The sequence below is a fragment of the Nannobrachium achirus genome (genome assembly GCF_963921795.1).
Source record: "Nannobrachium achirus genome assembly, chromosome: 3".
NCBI classification, from domain to species: Eukaryota; Metazoa; Chordata; class Actinopteri; order Myctophiformes; family Myctophidae; genus Nannobrachium; species Nannobrachium achirus.
Window position 1 is genome coordinate 73,128,932 of NC_137812.1, and position 17,558 is coordinate 73,146,489.

Genomic DNA, 17,558 nt, shown 5'->3' on the forward strand with positions numbered 1-17,558 from the left:
ATTTGCCGGAAATATCTGACGCTGCGAGGCGTTGTGAGCTATTTTTGGCTAAAGTTCTCCTCAGATTTGGGATGCGAGGGTTCAAGTTGTTAATTTAAAAGCATTATCCTATCACACAAAGATTTGGCGGCCCCCCCCTGTAGTAACTCTGAGGACCCCCAAGGGGTCCCGGACCCCCTGTTGAAGACCCCTGCTTTAAATAGTTTCCTGGGCATCATTACATCAAGTCACACATTCTGGATTTAAGAAACATGGCAGATCTACAAGCTCATAGCGTGGCACTCGTTGCCTGCTATTGGCTATTCAAAAATAGCAGATCCACAAGCTCACAACGCGTCATCACGTGCCAGAGTAGTGTGCAGGAGCCAGGGACCCCCACGGGGGCTTACCAGGTGGTTAATGCAACATTTTATCCACTTTAAACATTCGGCTGTCTTTTGGCTGTAAAAAAAATAGCAGATCTACAAGCTCATAGCGCGTAATTTTGTGCCAGACTAGCATGCGAGGACCCCACCGGTTGACCCCCAGGGGTCAAACTAGCAGATCTACAAGCTTGCAGTGCGGCACTGAGTGCCGCGCTGCGAGCTTGTAGATCTGCTATGTTTTAAAGTAAACTTTGAAACTGAAAATGATTGTGACGTGGCTGTTAACCAATTTAGCTGGGGACCAAAAGAGGTCCCTGGACCCCATTTAGACAACCAATGATGTACATAAATTATACATGGTAATAATGTTACAATAATGATTAATTGAACACTTAACGCTTGAAAACTGTAAAACATTTATTTGACCTCAGTGTTGATTTAACAATGATATTAATCCATGTTTCAGTACAGAGGTGATACAGTGACCAGGAGGAATTCACTGAACAACTCTTTCACACATCCACTGGTAAGGGTTAGAACATGTACCGTCCCACCATCCTGTTGGAGGAGAATAGGCACCACAGTCCTTGGCTTCTCTAGGTGTACCGTAATCAGGCCACCAGAACCTGTAGAAATAAACAACATCATTGATTACAATACATTTAAAATTATTTATTTGATCTCTAAATGTTTAGTTTTTAACCCCTTAAACCCTGGGGCATGTTACTATAGATGAACATATTGTAGATTATAGATAGATGATCTAATTGTCTGTGTACATTAACTGTTTGTGTAACTTCATGTCTGTACAGCTGTCTGTCTGTACGCCAACTAAGTGTGTGTGTGTGTGTGTGTGTGTGTGTGTGTGTGTGTGTGTGTGTGTGTGTGTGTGTGTGTGTGTGTGTGTGTGTGTGTGTGCGTGTGCGTATGCGTGTGCGTGTGCGTTTGTGTGTACCTGTGTAACACTATTATTATTATTATTATTAATGAAGGTAAAGTCTTACGTTGGTGAGCTCAGAGGTTTTCTATCAACCCATGTATAGGATCCTTCTGTCTCTCTGTCACTAAAACCAATCCACACATAGGTGCCACTGGGAACAACAACTCTGTCAACAAGGTCCTGGAAGAAAAGCTTCTGGTTACTTAAAGCTACAATCAGTAAGTTTCATGTCTTCTCCAGACAGAGGTCTCAACTAGAACACAGGATTTGAACCCAGGTCTGCCGTGTGGGTAACCAAACCTTAGCCGCTCAACCAAGGGGGAATCTGCCCTTTAGTAGGAGAGATACTGAACTGAAGAGCTTCAGACAGGGCTACTGGTCAACCAGTAGGTTGAGTAGGTAGTGTAGTGAGACCACCTCCAACCACTGTACATGTACTGTAACATACTGTACCATACACATTACTGTACATGTACTGTAACATACTGTACCATACACATTACTGTACATGTACTGTAACATAATGTACCATACATATTACTGTACATGTACTGTAACATACTGTACCATACACATTACTTTACATGTACTGTAACATACTGTACCATACACATTACTGTACATGTACTGTAACATAATGTACCATACACATTACTGTACATGTACTGTAACATACTGTACCATACACATTACTGTACATGTACTGTAACATACTGTACCATACACATTACTGTACATGTACTGTAACATACTGTACCATACACATTACTGTACATGTACTGTACCATACACATTACTGTACATGTACTGTAACATACTGTACCATACACATTACTGTACATGTACTGTAACATACACATTACTGTACATGTACTGTAACATACACATTACTGTACATGTACTGTAACATACTGTACCATACACATTACTTTACATGTACTGTAACATACTGTACCATACACATTACTGTACATGTACTGTAACATACTGTACCAATACCATACAGATGTGATAGTTGGATTTATTCTTCTATACAGATACATTTTAATAAAACATTTTACTCACAAAATAAGTTCCAGATCTTTACACACAGTGTTGATTTTTCACCGACGAACAGAAAATAACCAACTAAAAACCAAGCTATAATGACTAAAACATAGACTAAATATATTGTCATTTTTGTCAAATAAAACTAAACTAATATAAACTAATACTAAAATTTGATGTCAAAATCAACACCACGCACCGCGCGCGCACACACACACACACACACACACACACACACACACACACACACACACACACACACACACACACACACACACACACACCTTTTTCTCTTGGCTGTTGATGATGATCAGGTCAGCTTGTCTGTCTAGACAGAATCCTCTGCTTTGATCCCAGGTTTTACTCTCAGTAGAAGAGTAGTAGTAACACACTCCACCATCCCATTTAAAGCCATCAGACTCTAAAAACAAACATAATAAAGTCAGTCACGCCAGCGTTTTCTTCTCTCCATTTGCTCAGATTAATGATAAATGATTAACATGATGTAACAGAGAATAAAAACACTGATGTCTCACTGACCACACAGCCTCTTCAGCCTCTTAGGGACTGGGACTGGGTTGCATGTGGAGTTCAACTGTTGATAACTGGACTGAAGCTGATCTTTCTGTTCAATTGTCTCATTGTATCTGGCCTGAAGCTGATCAAACTGGGTCTGAAGCTGATGGTTACTGGACTCCAAGTCACCATAGTGTAGGGTTTCCATTGTACACTCTGGGATTGTTTGGTTATGCCTAAAGGATGATGTCATAAGATGGGGACGTTGTTGTTCTGTGGTGTTGGAGAGAGACACATGTGTGCAGAGTGATAATAAATGGTTTAGCCGAGTTGGCGTTCCAAAGAGTTACCTCCTGGTCATCTTGTCTTTATAAAGAGATCATTAAGCTTACACATATAATACACCGCCGTCTCGGACGCTACATTGGTGGCAGCGGTAGTTGGAGTGTGGAGTTTTATGACTGTTTTCTCTCCGTGGACAGTTACTTGGAGTTTCTACTTTGTCTTTGTTTACGCTGGACTCGAGCACTATGCTTGGTGGACGTAAGAGTGAGGACTGTAAGAAAGAGAGCACGACGTGGGATATGGACGGAGAGAGAGAAGATTACGGACGTGCGGGGAATTATGCTGTGAGTGGCTTCAAAGTGGAGCTCCCGCCGCCGTTCCGTGGTGACGGACAGAAGCCGTTTGCTACATGGATAAAGCAGTTTGAAGCCGCGGTCCGCGCTCAGACGAGGGGGGCGTCGTCCGCGGGCTACAATGATACTCTGGCCAACATTCTGCCTACCAGGCTGGACGGGGCAGCGTTCCTGTTGTGGGACAGTCTGCCTGGAACTGTACAGTGGGATTATGGACGTGTGAAGGAGAGGCTGAATGAGGCTTTTGGGATGAAGCAATACCTGCTGTACTTCCAGACCTGCGTGAATGCGCGTCCCCGCCAGGCAAACGAGTGCTTGGAGGTGTATGCAGCGGATATTTCCAGGCTCGTGGCGGAGGCATTTCCCGAATATGACTGGGTTGCACAGAATGGTGAGAAATTCAGGCGTTTTCTTGCCGGCCTGGACCCTGTTCTTCAGTCCAAGTGCCATGAACAGGGAGCAACTGACATGGAAGAGGCTCTGATAATAGCAAGCCGCTGTGAGCGTGCGCGACAGGCTATGCTGGGGGCTGGCGCGCCACCTGTGTCACCCTATTGTGGCCCACATCCGGCTGTTGTGGCTCATCTCAATTCACCGGCACCGGCAACTGTTGTGGACTGTAATGCTAACGCGGCAGAGAAGCTCATCCATGTTGTGGAACGCCTCTCCTTGAAGGTGGACAACTTACAGACTGAGGTGCAGGAGCTGAGAGTGCGTGGCCGCAAGGGCGAGGACGGCAGGCGAGGCTCCCTGCCCCGCGAAGATTGGCTGCAGGATGCAGGGGAGCGCGGAGGACAACGAGGTGCCTGTCACTGTGAATGTGGCAGGTTTGGCTGCAGGTCTACGGTCGGGAGCCATCAGAGGGGCCGTTCTCCACAACGTGAGCCGCAGAGGGGTTACAGCGCCAGGGAGTGGTCTCCACGAGAGCGGGGGACCCGAGCGGACTTCTCGCCACGCCGATCAGATGACATGGATCATCGGGAGCGACGCGTCACGGAGGATCGGCAGCCGAGGCGTGCAGTGAGTTTCCTGTCTCCCTCCAGGCGTTCACCATCTCCATCCCCACGTGGACGGCAGCAGGGAAACTTCGAGTAGCTGGCATCGGGGCCCAGATGCCAGCTTCACCACACCAGGGTCAAAGTGACAGCTCAGCGACGACAGTTCCAGGTCAGACGGATTCATGTGCTGTGGGTGAGTCCAAGTGTACGGCCTATGTCAGAGGGGTCGTAGAGGGTGTTGACATGACTGTGCTTATTGACTCTGGTTCGAGTGTGTCACTGATTTCAGAAGATTTCAAAATGTCCATTCCAAGCCTGAGTAGGCGTGTGTTGAGTAAGCAGTACAGCTTTGCCCGCGCAGTTAACGGACAATTGTTGGACACTGTGGGTACCATGACACTGCCCATACGGTTGGGGGGTGGACACTGGGAGCAGGTTGTTCATGTAGTACGGGGGGCAACACAAGCTGTTCTGTTGGGGTTTGATTTCATGCTGCTAAACCATGCTGTTTTGGATACTGGCCAGGGACTGCTGCACCTCGGTGATGTTGAAGTGCCTCTCATGCATGCAAATGATTTCATACCAGAGTGTTGTAACATAACTGTGTCTGACAATGCTACTGTCCCGCCTTTTAGCGAAATGATTGTACCTGTTCGGGTTGAGCCACCCCGCCTTGCTGGGCCACACACAAGTTCTTATCTGGGCTACTTGGAGCCTGAGGTGCGCGATACTCTAGGTCTGGTGGTCGCACGTACGGTGGCGCAAGTAAAAGATGGGTGCACAGTCGCGCGGTTGCTCAACCCAACAGACAGTGAGCTCAAACTGTATCCTGGTTCATGCCTTGGTGTAGTATACCATGTTAATGATTGTGATGTACTTAACACTGCAAAGGTCGTCGCTTCTACACAGGATGCTGTCTCACTGCCAGATTTAAGTGACTGTCCGTTGCCTGCGGAACAGAAGCGGCAACTGCAGGCTCTCCTGGAGGAGAAGCAGGTGGTGTTCCGCACCGGACGGAGCGGCGCGGTGAACCCCGATCTCGTCAAACACCGCATACAGACAGGTGACCACCCCCCAGTGAGGCGACGGGCCTACCGCGCCTCCCCCGAGAAGCGGAGGGAGATAGATCGCCAGGTGAAGCGCCTGTTGGGAGAGGACATCATTGAGGAGAGCTGTAGCCCATGGTCCTCTCCTGTGGTGCTCGTAAAAAAGAAGGACAAGTCGTGGCGGTTCTGTGTGGACTACCGGGGCCTCAACTCGGTAACAGTGAAGGACTCTCATCCACTTCCGCGAGTGGATGACACTCTGGATGCACTGGCTGGGGCCACCTGTTTCAGCACCCTGGACTTTTCGGATGGGTACTGGCAGGTTGAGGTGGCGCAGGAAGACCGAGAGAAAACCGCGTTCAACACTGGCCAGGGCCTCTACCAGTTCAAGGCAATGCCCATGGGCCTGACCAACGCGCCAGCCACCTTCCAGCGGATCATGGAGCTGGTGTTGAGGGGGCTGCCATGGCACATTTGCATGGTGTACCTCGATGACATTTTGGTATACAGCAGATCATTTGAGGAACATCTCTCAGCCCTGCGGGAGGTCTTGACTCGCATTGGGGCTGCTGGCCTACGTCTGAATGCCAAGAAATGTCATCTGGCCCGCAATCACGTGGTCTTCCTGGGCCACGTGATTTCTGCTGAGGGGCTTTGCCCCGACCCCCGGAACACCGAAAAGGTGAGATCTTGGCCTGTACCACGGTCTGCCACTGAGACCCGTGCATTCCTGGGCCTCTGTTCATACTATAGGAGGTTCGTTAAGTCCTTTGCACAACGCGCAGGACCCCTCCACCGTCTTACAGAGAAGGATGTTCAGTTTCAGTGGACAGCGCAATGCCAGGAGGCGTTTGAATTCTTGCGAGACTCACTATGTACTGAGCCTATTGTGTGTCACCCAGACTTTGAACAGTCGTTTACACTGTACACCGACGCGTCTCAGATTGCAGTGGGGGCCGTGTTGGCACAAGAAGTGGATGGCCTGGAGAGGGTAGTGGCTTATGCTAGCCGCTCCCTCACCGGTGTCGAACGTCGGTGGTCCACATTCGACAGGGAGTTGTGGGCAATTGTATGGGCTGTTCGTAACTTCAGACACTATTTGGGTGTTCTCCCATTCACAATTGTCACGGATCACCGGCCGCTGGTAGGCTTACGGCGGCTCACTATCGACAATGACCGTACAGGGCGTCGTAGCAGATGGGCCCTAGAGTTGGATCCGTACGAGTGGGTCATCGTTCACAAGAGTGGGGCTCAGCATACGAATGCTGATGCCCTTTCACGCAGGCCCGAAGCAGAGGTGATGGGCAGTACAACCCCTGAAAATGAAACATCTCTTGTGGACGCGGGTACCCAGGTGGCGATGGAGGAAGGCCCCGGTGCTGTGTGCGTCATAGAGAGTCCGGCAGCGGCCTCTGCCACAACCCCCTCTGTGGATGTCAGCTCCAGTCCTTCTCCCCCGGAGCGCCAGGAGCCTGCAGACCTGGCCTCAATTTATACACTTTCACATGATGGTTCCAATGTGAAGGAGCTTCAGGGGGAGGACACAGACATAAGGCAGGTCCTGGCCTGGTTGGAGGATGGACGGAAACCTCCTCCATGGAGAGTGAGAGGTGATACTCTAAGAGCCCTGTGGCGTGTGTTTGAAGAGCTGATGTTGGTCGATGGACTGTTGTGCAGGCTCGTACGGTTGCCGGATGGCAGCGAGCTATCAGTAGTTGTTGTACCTGCTGTGCTGGTACCGGAGGTTCTGGGGCATCTACATGGAGGCCCGTTGACGGCGCATCTGGCTTTTGCTAGAGTGATGGCACGCGCAAAGGTGCTGTGTTATTGGCCGGACATGGCAAGGGACATTAGGAAATACTGTGAGCAGTGCTATGCTTGTCAAAGACGAAAGTCCCCAGTGCCCCGCCATCATGCTCCTATGAGGACCACCCAGATGGAGAGACCCTTCCAGCGTGTTGCTGCTGACATACTTGAGTTGCCGGTCACGACCAGAGGCAACAGGTATGTTTTGGTTGTGGAGGACTATTTCTCCAAGTTTGTGAATTTGTATGCCATGCCTGATCAGAGGGCCAACACGGTCGCCAAACACCTGTTCGGGGATTACGTCCTGGAACATGGGGTGATGGAGGCCCTGCACACGGATCAGGGGGCTCAGTTTGAGTCTGAAGTGGTGAGGCACCTCTGCGAGATGTTGGGGGTGAAGAAAACGCGAACCACGCCGTACAATCCCAAGTCTGATGGAATGGTGGAACGCTTCAATCGCACACTTATTGATCAGTTGGCGAAGACTCTCCTGTCTTACGAGGGGGAGTGGGACTCTTTCCTGTCTCAGGTCGCTTTTGCATACAACACAAGTGTGCATGACAGTACAGAGTTCACGCCTTTCTTCCTCACACACGGCAGGGAGGCCCGGATGCCTGTGGATGTGCTGCTGGGTCCGCGAGTGCAGGGCAACACTGTATGTGGTCCCCCAGGGGACTTTGCCGGTTCTCTCCTCGGGTCCTTGGAGACCGCGTTCAGCAGAGCTAGAGAAAACAGCCTTGCAGCAAGCAGAGGTCAAAAGCGCTATTATGACAGGAGGATGAGGCACAAGCCTTATGTGCCTGGGGACCTTGTGTGGTTGAATGATCCCACAGAGAGTCGTCGTAAATTGGCTCCGCACTGGAAAGGGCCTTACATGGTGCGGCGCAGGATGGACCGCGAGGACGTGGTCGGGGTCACTTACCAGATTAGTAGCCCGTTTGGCGATGAGGCCCCGTTGCAAGTCGTGCATTATGACAGGCTGCGTCCCTACAACCTACCTGTAACATATCCTTTGGCGGGCCCTGTGAAGGGTATCTTTCCCTTTCCCTCGCCTACTGTGGAGCATGGAGAGGCTGTCCCTCGGAACGACCGTACAGGCTATTCTCCGCCTCCTGCGGAGGTGGGCTGTGATCCTGGAGTGGGGGATGGCTCCCTCGAGTCCCCTGTTCACACGCCTGCCCCGCCTAGGGTTTCTCGGGTTGGGAGGCCTGTGCGGGCCCCTATACGTTTTGGGGATTATGTGATGTGATGGGTGCATGCTGCAGTATTTTCTGTTTTTGTTGTGTTCTGAAGAGTTCATTCAGTGAGGTTATAAGGTTGTAATACTTTTTGAGCCTTATTTACATGTCTCACTGGGTCATGTGGAATTTTGAATAATGTGTGTTTACAGTGCCTTGATGTTGGGTTTATGCACTTGTGTACTTTATCTTTTTGTTTTATTTTTTTCTCTACATTGTTCCATTTGGTCCTCTCTTGTTGAATGTGTTAAAAAAAAAAAAAGAGGAAGGAAAGACACATGGAAATGAGGACATTTCTTTTTGTAAGGGGGGACGTATGTAGGGTTTCCATTGTACACTCTGGGATTGTTTGGTTATGCCTAAAGGATGATGTCATAAGATGGGGACGTTGTTGTTCTGTGGTGTTGGAGAGAGACACATGTGTGCAGAGTGATAATAAATGGTTTAGCCGAGTTGGCGTTCCAAAGAGTTACCTCCTGGTCATCTTGTCTTTATAAAGAGATCATTAAGCTTACACATATAATACACCGCCGTCTCGGACGCTACAATAGCGTTCAGTCAGTTTGGCCAGGTTGTCTTTCACCAATTCATTTTCTGTAAGAAGGAGAAGCAATTGATTGATTGATTGATTGATTGATTGATTGATTTAGACATAAAAGATGCATACAGTACAAGCACTTTGGTCCAAAAAGGATATTCACTGAAGAAAGACCATGTGGTCTTGTTTCCATTCAGGTCCTATTGCATTCATTCACAAGAACAGAACACATTGATATAATAAAGAATCATCAACAACAACAAAAAAATATAAATATATAAAACAACTAAAACATTTATATACTCGAGGTCTATGGACAATTTGAAGTTATGATGGACATCCTGTCATAGGAGGCTTACCTCTTCATATGACCAGCTAACAGGTGAACTTTCAAGGCAGTTTTGAATGAAGCCAGTGAATTGTTTCTTTTGAGGGAAGGGGGGAGAGCATTCCACACCTGAGTGGCAGTGTTGTGGAAGGTGAATTTACCCATATTTGTTTTAAAAATGGGTGGCACCAGATCCTTATTTGAGCTCCCTCTAGTGTTATGACCGTGAGAGTTGCTCACTCTTTTTAGGTAATTAATTAAATAATTTGGCACAGAGGGCATGGAGGGCAGCGAAGCAATCATAAACCATCCAGCAATACACTGGGTTTGACCCAGACAATTCACATTATAGACTCTATAACTCTATAACTACATATAACACATTATAGACACTATAACCCTATATCTACATATAACACATTATAGACACTATAACTCTATAACTACATATAACACATTATAGACACTATAACTCTATATCTACATATAACACATTATAGACTCTATAGACTCTATAACTCTATATCTACATATAACACATTCTAGACTCTATAACTCTACATATAACACATTCTAGACTCTATAACTCTATATCTATATCTACATATAACACATTCTTGACTCTATAACTTTATATCTACATATAACACATTCTTGACTCTATAACTCTATATACATATAACACATTCTAGACTCTATAACTCTATATCTACATATAACACATTATAGACTCTATAACTCTATATCTACATATAACACATTATAGACTCTATAACTCTATATCTACATATAACACATTATAGACTCTATAACTCTATATCTACATATAACACATTATAGACTCTATAACTCTATATCTACATATAACACATTATAGACTCTATAACTCTATATCTACATATAACACATTCTAGATTCTATAACTCTATATCTACATATAACACATTATAGATTCTATAACTCTATATCTACATATAACACATTATAGATTCTATAACTCTATATCTACATATAACACATTATAGATTCTATAACTCTATATCTACATATAACACATTATAGATTCTATAACTCTATATCTACATATAACACATTATAGATTCTATAACTCTATATCTACATATAACACATTATAGATTCTATAACTCTATATCTACATATAACACATTATTATATATTAATACGCAGTATAAACTCTATACAAGTCAAGGGTCGTTGACACAAAGCCCACAACCATTGGCCAAAAGGTGGCGCTGTAGCGATCAATTGAAAATCCAAACTTTGAACAGGTATAACCCATGCCCTGTTTGACCTCCAGCCATGAAAACTCCATACATATCCTCATGCTGACCAACTTTAGTTTTTTTTTTAAACTTTTGACCTTAGACCTATAGATCTCTCACTATTTTGAATTATACGAAAAACAGCTGCAACAACGTTGATAGATATGAATTATGATACATAATTGTATGATGTGTGTATGAGGCTCATATGACCATATAAGGTTATATTATATGAACTACTGTCTGAACTGAGTATAGGAGACCATGTTTTGGTTGTACTGTAAGTTCAGGCTAGTGGATTACAGGTCATGGTGACTGTGGTTACCCTGACTACGAGATCATGTTTTGGTTATACTGTATCTCTGTCTTCTTGTTATGATATGGGGACCAATCAATGAGCCCCACGATCTAACTGTCATATACTGTATTCTTTATATACTGTATTACATCTTTTGAAGAGAGAATTACCAAGCTGCCACTAGGATGGTATGCTCACTGTTTTGTCTCTTTGTCTGACTCTCTTCAAATACAGCAATTTATTGATTGTCCTTTGGCTCGTCTCTGTCTTATTTTGGTTATGGATTTCATCCATATCCATATGTATTTAACTTAATTAATTTATCTAACAGACGTACAGCTTGTAAGCATCAGGCATTCGGGGAAAGAGCAACACTAATGCTATCCTCCAGGATGACAACGCTCGCCCCCACAGAGCCAGGATCATCAGAGAGAACCTCCAGAATGTGGGAGTGGAGAGGATGGAATGGCCTGCCGTGAGTCCAGACCTCAACCCAGTTGAACACTTGTGGGATCAGCTTGGGCGAACTGTACATGCTAGAGTGACCAACAGAACCACGTTGGCTGACTTGTGACAAATCCTGGTTGAGGAATGGGATTCCATCCCGCAGAAAAATGTGGCTAGGTTAGTGACCAGCATGAGGAGGAGTGCCAAGCTGTTGGGACCCTGACACTTGAGTGTAAAATTAATAAAGTGTATACATGGCCAATATGTGTTGTTTTTATTTTCCGTATTACTGTGGGAGAGTGCAATGTTCAATGCTCCAAGCAACAAAGGTGAATACAGTATTACAGGGGCGGAGCTATACCCACACATTTGGCTGTATTGCTCATTCCACGAATGCCCGATGCTCACATGCTGTACCTCGTTGTAAAGGTGACTAGTCAACGATAAAAATTATATAAATCACAATACCGATTGGTATTATTAAAGAAGAGTTATAATGGACCGAAGTCAAGTTTCCTTGCTTCTTGTGCACGGTTTTATGTGTATCTGAGGAATGTCAGTCTTGACAGCATCAGTTCAGACTTTCTTTTTGTTTTCCTCAATACCTTTGTGTTTCTGCAGCTTCTCAATAACTTCTCCCATCTTGGCTTCAATAACTTCTCCCATCTTGGCTTCAATAACTTCTCCCATCTTGGCTTCACCCGCAGACAATCTGGAAGACATATCTGAAAAAAAAGGAAAAAATAAATAAATAATAATAATTATATATATATATATATATATATATATATATATTAGGGCTGGGATGCTATTACATGTTTTAATCTAATTAATTACAGATTAATTAATCACAATTAATCATATTTTAATCGCATATGACCTGAGAAGCATTTTTAGAAAAACGAGTGAGTTTTTTCAATCAAAATTTTGCATCCACTGGGCCAAGCGAAGCGCTCTGATCGGCTACTTCTCCCTTTGCGTTTGTTGTCTCTTCTTGGTTGGTGCATCGCTATGATCGGAATGCCCGAAACTGAAGGTTCTGTAGTGCAAAAACTAAGTGCGATTAAAATACGGTCATTTTCTGTAATTAATTAATCGCAATTAATCAGTTAAAGTCCCAGCCTTAATATATATATATATATATATATATACGTATATATCACTGATGATATGTCCCAGTTGCATCCTTGTGATGTTTTTTTTTTCATAGTTCTATTTATAGTGACTCATAGGAATAGACTATGTGACAACCAGGAATAGTTTGGTGACCACCGGAGAGTCGGTTGACGGCCGGAATGTAGACGGCACCCGGGAGCAGGTTGGGTTAGCGCCCCAGCCTGTGTCTTCCGTGAGGAAGAAGCCCAACAAATCCACGGTGAGGCCTTTAGGAGGGCCATTCAAGCCACAAGCGGAGCCTGCAGCACCACCTTGCCCAAGTGGAGCTTGCAGTACTACCACTGGCCAACCCTTGTGGCCCAACCACCTGCAGCAGCTGAATGGAATGTTTGGATCGGGAGTCTGGTGCAACGCACAGGTTCTGAACCTGGTGAGAGCAGGAGAGGACCTGGTGAGACGTAGGAGGAGCCCGGCCAGGAGTCAACCCATAGAGCCTAGTTCTTCCATGCGCCAGAGTGGCGCTGCCCCCAATCCCGGCAGAGTAGTTCTGGTGCAGCACATTGAGTGACCCTGGTCTTTCCCTAATAGGACTGATCGTGGATAGCTACTGGGACGTAAGTCGGGACTTGATCAACCCCGGCTGGGTCACCTGGGCGAGGGTGTATGATGTTGCGAGACCCGAAACACCCGTCGACCCCAGGCTACATCACTGATGATATGTCCCAGTTGCATCCTTGTGATGTTTTTTTTTTCATATATATATATATATATATATATATTAGGGCTGGGATGCGATTACATTTTTTATCTAATAATTACAGGCTCACACATCGATATTTGACCTGAGAAGCATTTCTTTTCAAGTAAAACACATTTTGTTGTACGAGTGAATCAACAAGTGAGTTTTTTCAATCTAAATTTCGCATCCACTGGGCCAAGCAAAGCACTCTGATCGTCTACTTCTCCCATTGCGTTTGTTGTCTCTTCTTGGTTGGTGCATCGCTATGATCGGTATGCCCGAAACTGAAGGTCCTGTGCTGCAAAAACTAAGTGTGATTAAAATGCGTTAACCCATTCCCAGCCAACTTAGAATATGGATGTGCGCTAATAACGCCAGGAAATATTAATATTTGAATGTGATCAATTGTCCGAGTTTGAACAAACAACCCCCAAAAACACCACCAGAGCGCGCCATCGTAACACTGTAAACATCACAGGTCTCCGTGTGGAGCTGGGTGAAGAGCCCCTCCCAGCCCCTCCTCTATGGGTTTTAAAATGGCTGCGGACCGGAGTACAGAACGCGCTGGAGCTAAACGATTCGTGGCATTTCGTTCACATTGACCTATCGTCCGGGCAAATGGTCGGATGCAGACGCCACACAAAAAAATCTGAATGAAAGTCCGACCTACTGAAGCAGCGTTATGGATATGGACAGTATGTTAGCAGGCTAACGGCTGGGGGCTGCCATCTTACACAGACAAGGACTGAATACCAGTGATGTCATCGACTCATCCTTTTTTTTCCACAGTCTATCGTCACAGCCAGTACAAGGTAATGGAAACCGTTTGCGCCACTAATACATCGAAAAAATTGCTAAAAAATTGCTTTTATATAAAAGTCGATTTGAGAGTCGATCGGCAGGGACGTCCATAATAACAATGTCGATTTAGAAGTCGATCGGCGCTATAAGTGAGTTAATTTTCTGTAATTAATTAATCGCAATTAATCAGTTAAAGTCCCAGCCTTAATATATATATGCAGTGGTTCTTTGGGATTTTTTTTTTCGGGCGGACGGTCATTTATTGACGTCACGTGCACGCGCGTGCACGCGCGTGCACGCGCCTCTAGAGGCTATTTAGATAGAAAGGATGTCAGCAGATCTAATGGTGGGAAAACAATAGTTTTCTAGTCTTAATTACATTTGCATTGTTACTTAAGATTTTATGACTCAAGTCGGATGGCTTGACTCCAGTGATTTTATGTTCTACTTTCTTTTAATTAATTTAGAAAATACAGCGCTGCAGTAGGCTAGAGAAACAAAGTTTGCCTATGAGGACACACACATCGACACATGCACATGCAGTCACAGCTGGAAACCTAGGTGTTATAGTAGGCTATATATCCATATGAATAGAGGGGGCTTGAGGACGCTCACAAATTCACCACTAGGAACCTGTTTAAAGTATTGCTTGTAGTTATCGCGGATTCGCGGGGTGGGGGGTTGTCGCGGGCTCGCGGCTCTCGCGGGGGGGTATGCACACGTTTACACGCTCGTGCACCGTTCCGTTCGGTGCCGTCCGTGCGCGTGCATGTGGGGAAATATTACCGGCCACACGGCGTCCGGTCGCGTCCGGCCCCCAAAGCGCTACTGTATATAGACGGGTTTCTGGTCCACGTCACACTGATAGAAGTAGATGCGTGCGCAGACGTCGGTACCAAAATTAGCCAATGAAACCGGTGGGAACTGATTACATGATACATTCAGCTGTGCATTTAGTCTCAATGTTTGTAAACAAGAAACCCGTCCATATGGATGCATGATTATATCTGTAACATATCGGCAAGGGCCAATAAAAGCCATAAATCGGTATCGAACTGATGTCTCAACTAGAAGCAGTGCTCTTCCAAGCACAGCCCTAGCCAAAAAATCCTATAGGATCTTCGAAATTTCCAATATGATCCTATAGGATTTTGAAAATCCTATAGGATCATATTGGAAATTTACAAATTTCCAATACAGTCCTATTGGGTTATATCTAACTTTGGAAAGTCCAATAGGATTCTATTGGAACTTTGCAAAACCCAATTGGATTTTGCAAATTTCCAATAGGATCCTATTGGGTTATATCTAACTTTGGAAAGTCCAATAGGATTCTATTGGAACTTTGCCAAATCCAATTGGATTTTTGCAAATTTCCAATAAGGGTAATAATAATAATAATAATAATAATAAAACTTTATTTGTATAGCACCTTTCATGACATGAAATGCAGCTCAAAGCGCTTTACAGAGCAGAAAATGAAGCACAAGTGCTTAACAGAGAAACAGTAAAATAAAATAAAGAATACAGAATAAAAAGAAATAATTAAAATTATTACAATTAAGCAGAGAAATAACAATTTCAGAACAGTGCGGACGTCAATTAGCAGCACAGAGATTTAAAAATTTAGCTAAAAGCAAGAGTAAAGAAATAGGTCTTGAGCTGTGCTTTAAAGCTATCCACAGAGGCTGCCTGTCTTAGGTGTAGTGGGAGTTTATTCCAAGCTGTCGGTCCGTAGAAGCAGAAAGCTGCTTCACCATATTTTTTATATTTCATTGTTGGCGCCTCAAGTAGGTCTGCACTAGAGGACCTGAGTGGGCGGGTTGGAACATATCTACACACAGAAAAATAATGGTTCTTAAATGGTTCTTTAAAAGGCTATATGGTTCTTTGAAGAACCATCACCTACTAAAGAACCATTTTATTTAGCAAATGGTTCTTCAGATTCCTCATATGGTTCTTTGGGATTTAAAAGGTTCTTAGGCCTTTATGGAGGTTACAGTATGTATTTTGCAAATGTAAAATATAACCTACATATTAAAACAATTACAATTGCAGATGCAGAGATGGAAAGATTTATAAAAAACAATATCCTATATTAAAATTGTTTTAAAGGGTCCTCCTTTAAAACAATTTTAGCCAGCCGGCAGGCTTATCTCTGATGTCACTGACTCAGCCATAACCATGGAACTACACCCAAATATGAAGTGTATCTAACCTAAATGTGTTGTCATGGCATCAGGTGCAAACAAATCAGTCTGCTCCATATAGCCTATGGGTACAAAAGGTAGCATGCCCATATATGGATATATACTGATGACATCAGGGATATAAAAGGGACTGACAGATACAGAGATCTCCATATATGGGCATATCAGTTGGCAACGTAAGTGTGAGCATGCCCAAACCATATTATGTGGGGCACAGCAGTGGCGGGCATTTTGCTGTCATAAAGATTTCTGAAAATATGCATATAAATTATTATAAATCTGGAACCAAGACATCCAGTCCTGGTGAATCATGACCATAAAACATCTTATTCTGTCAAAACATATTTGAAAAACACCAAAAATGTTTATTTATTAAATCTGTAGGCTAATATAATTGTATATCATATATAACATAATTTTTCAAATAGGCCTTGAATCATGACCAAACTAGGCGACTGATATAAACCTGTTGTCCCTTTGGGCATGGCATTACATGTTATTCTCTCTCTCTCTCTCTCTCTCTCTCTCTCTCTCTCTCTCTCTCTGCACACACACACACACACACACACACACACACACACACACACACACACACACACACACACACACACACACACACACACACACACGCACACAACAAGCGGGCCGGCATTATGTCGGCCCCGCCCACCTTTTCCTCCTCTCAGGATAGAGAAGGAAATAAGTGCTGCGTCACATCTCCATTGAAACTGGAGTTAAGTAAGTTTGTCACCTCCATTCTTCAACATTTCCTTCATTCTGGAAGTAAGGTAAGGTTTTTTCGACTTTGAACATGTTTTAGTTGACGTTAGAATGTTCCACTGCCATCATAACGAGCAGTAGTTACATGTGTTGTTACAGCCTGGAGCCAGGGCAGAGGGAAGAGACAACATTACTGTTGATTAGCTGTTAGCTGCAGCTGCTAATTCAATTGACTGTTAGCTGAAAGCTAAGAAGCCATGTAGTTGAACATTTGATGTAAACTAGCTTAAAAGTCAAGTTTAGTAAAGTTGTTGAAGGCATTTTGAGTAATGTGTGGTCTGTGTTATTAAATGACAGGTCAATGTGTTTAAAAAGAGGGGGAAATTGACTCAGTTGAGCTCTGTATTTCTCTGTATCCAGAACGTGTGAAAGGATTTGCTGGCAGCAAATGAAGACAAGATGGGCTGTGAGAAAGCAAAGTAAG

General features: G+C 44.6%; 1 protein-coding gene across 2 annotated transcripts in view; it reads right to left on the reverse strand.

Annotated features, from left to right (window-relative positions):
- Positions 1-769: 769 nt before the first annotated feature.
- LOC308281874 (uncharacterized protein) overlaps positions 770-17,558 on the reverse strand; it is a 32,575-nt gene continuing 15,786 nt past the window's right edge. The window contains exons 3-8 of one of the 2 annotated variants that reach the window (XM_080722203.1): positions 12,094-12,213; positions 9,142-9,188; positions 2,893-3,058; positions 2,637-2,773; positions 1,370-1,485; positions 770-991 (exon numbers count right to left, since the gene is read on the reverse strand). In XM_080722203.1, coding sequence (XP_080578329.1) covers positions 862-991; positions 1,370-1,485; positions 2,637-2,773; positions 2,893-3,058; positions 9,142-9,188; positions 12,094-12,213 — 716 coding nt within the window. In that variant the 3' untranslated portion in view covers positions 770-861. The remainder of the gene's footprint in view (positions 992-1,369; positions 1,486-2,636; positions 2,774-2,892; positions 3,059-9,141; positions 9,189-12,093; positions 12,214-17,558) is intronic. The other variant, XM_080722204.1, reaches the window with a different exon arrangement.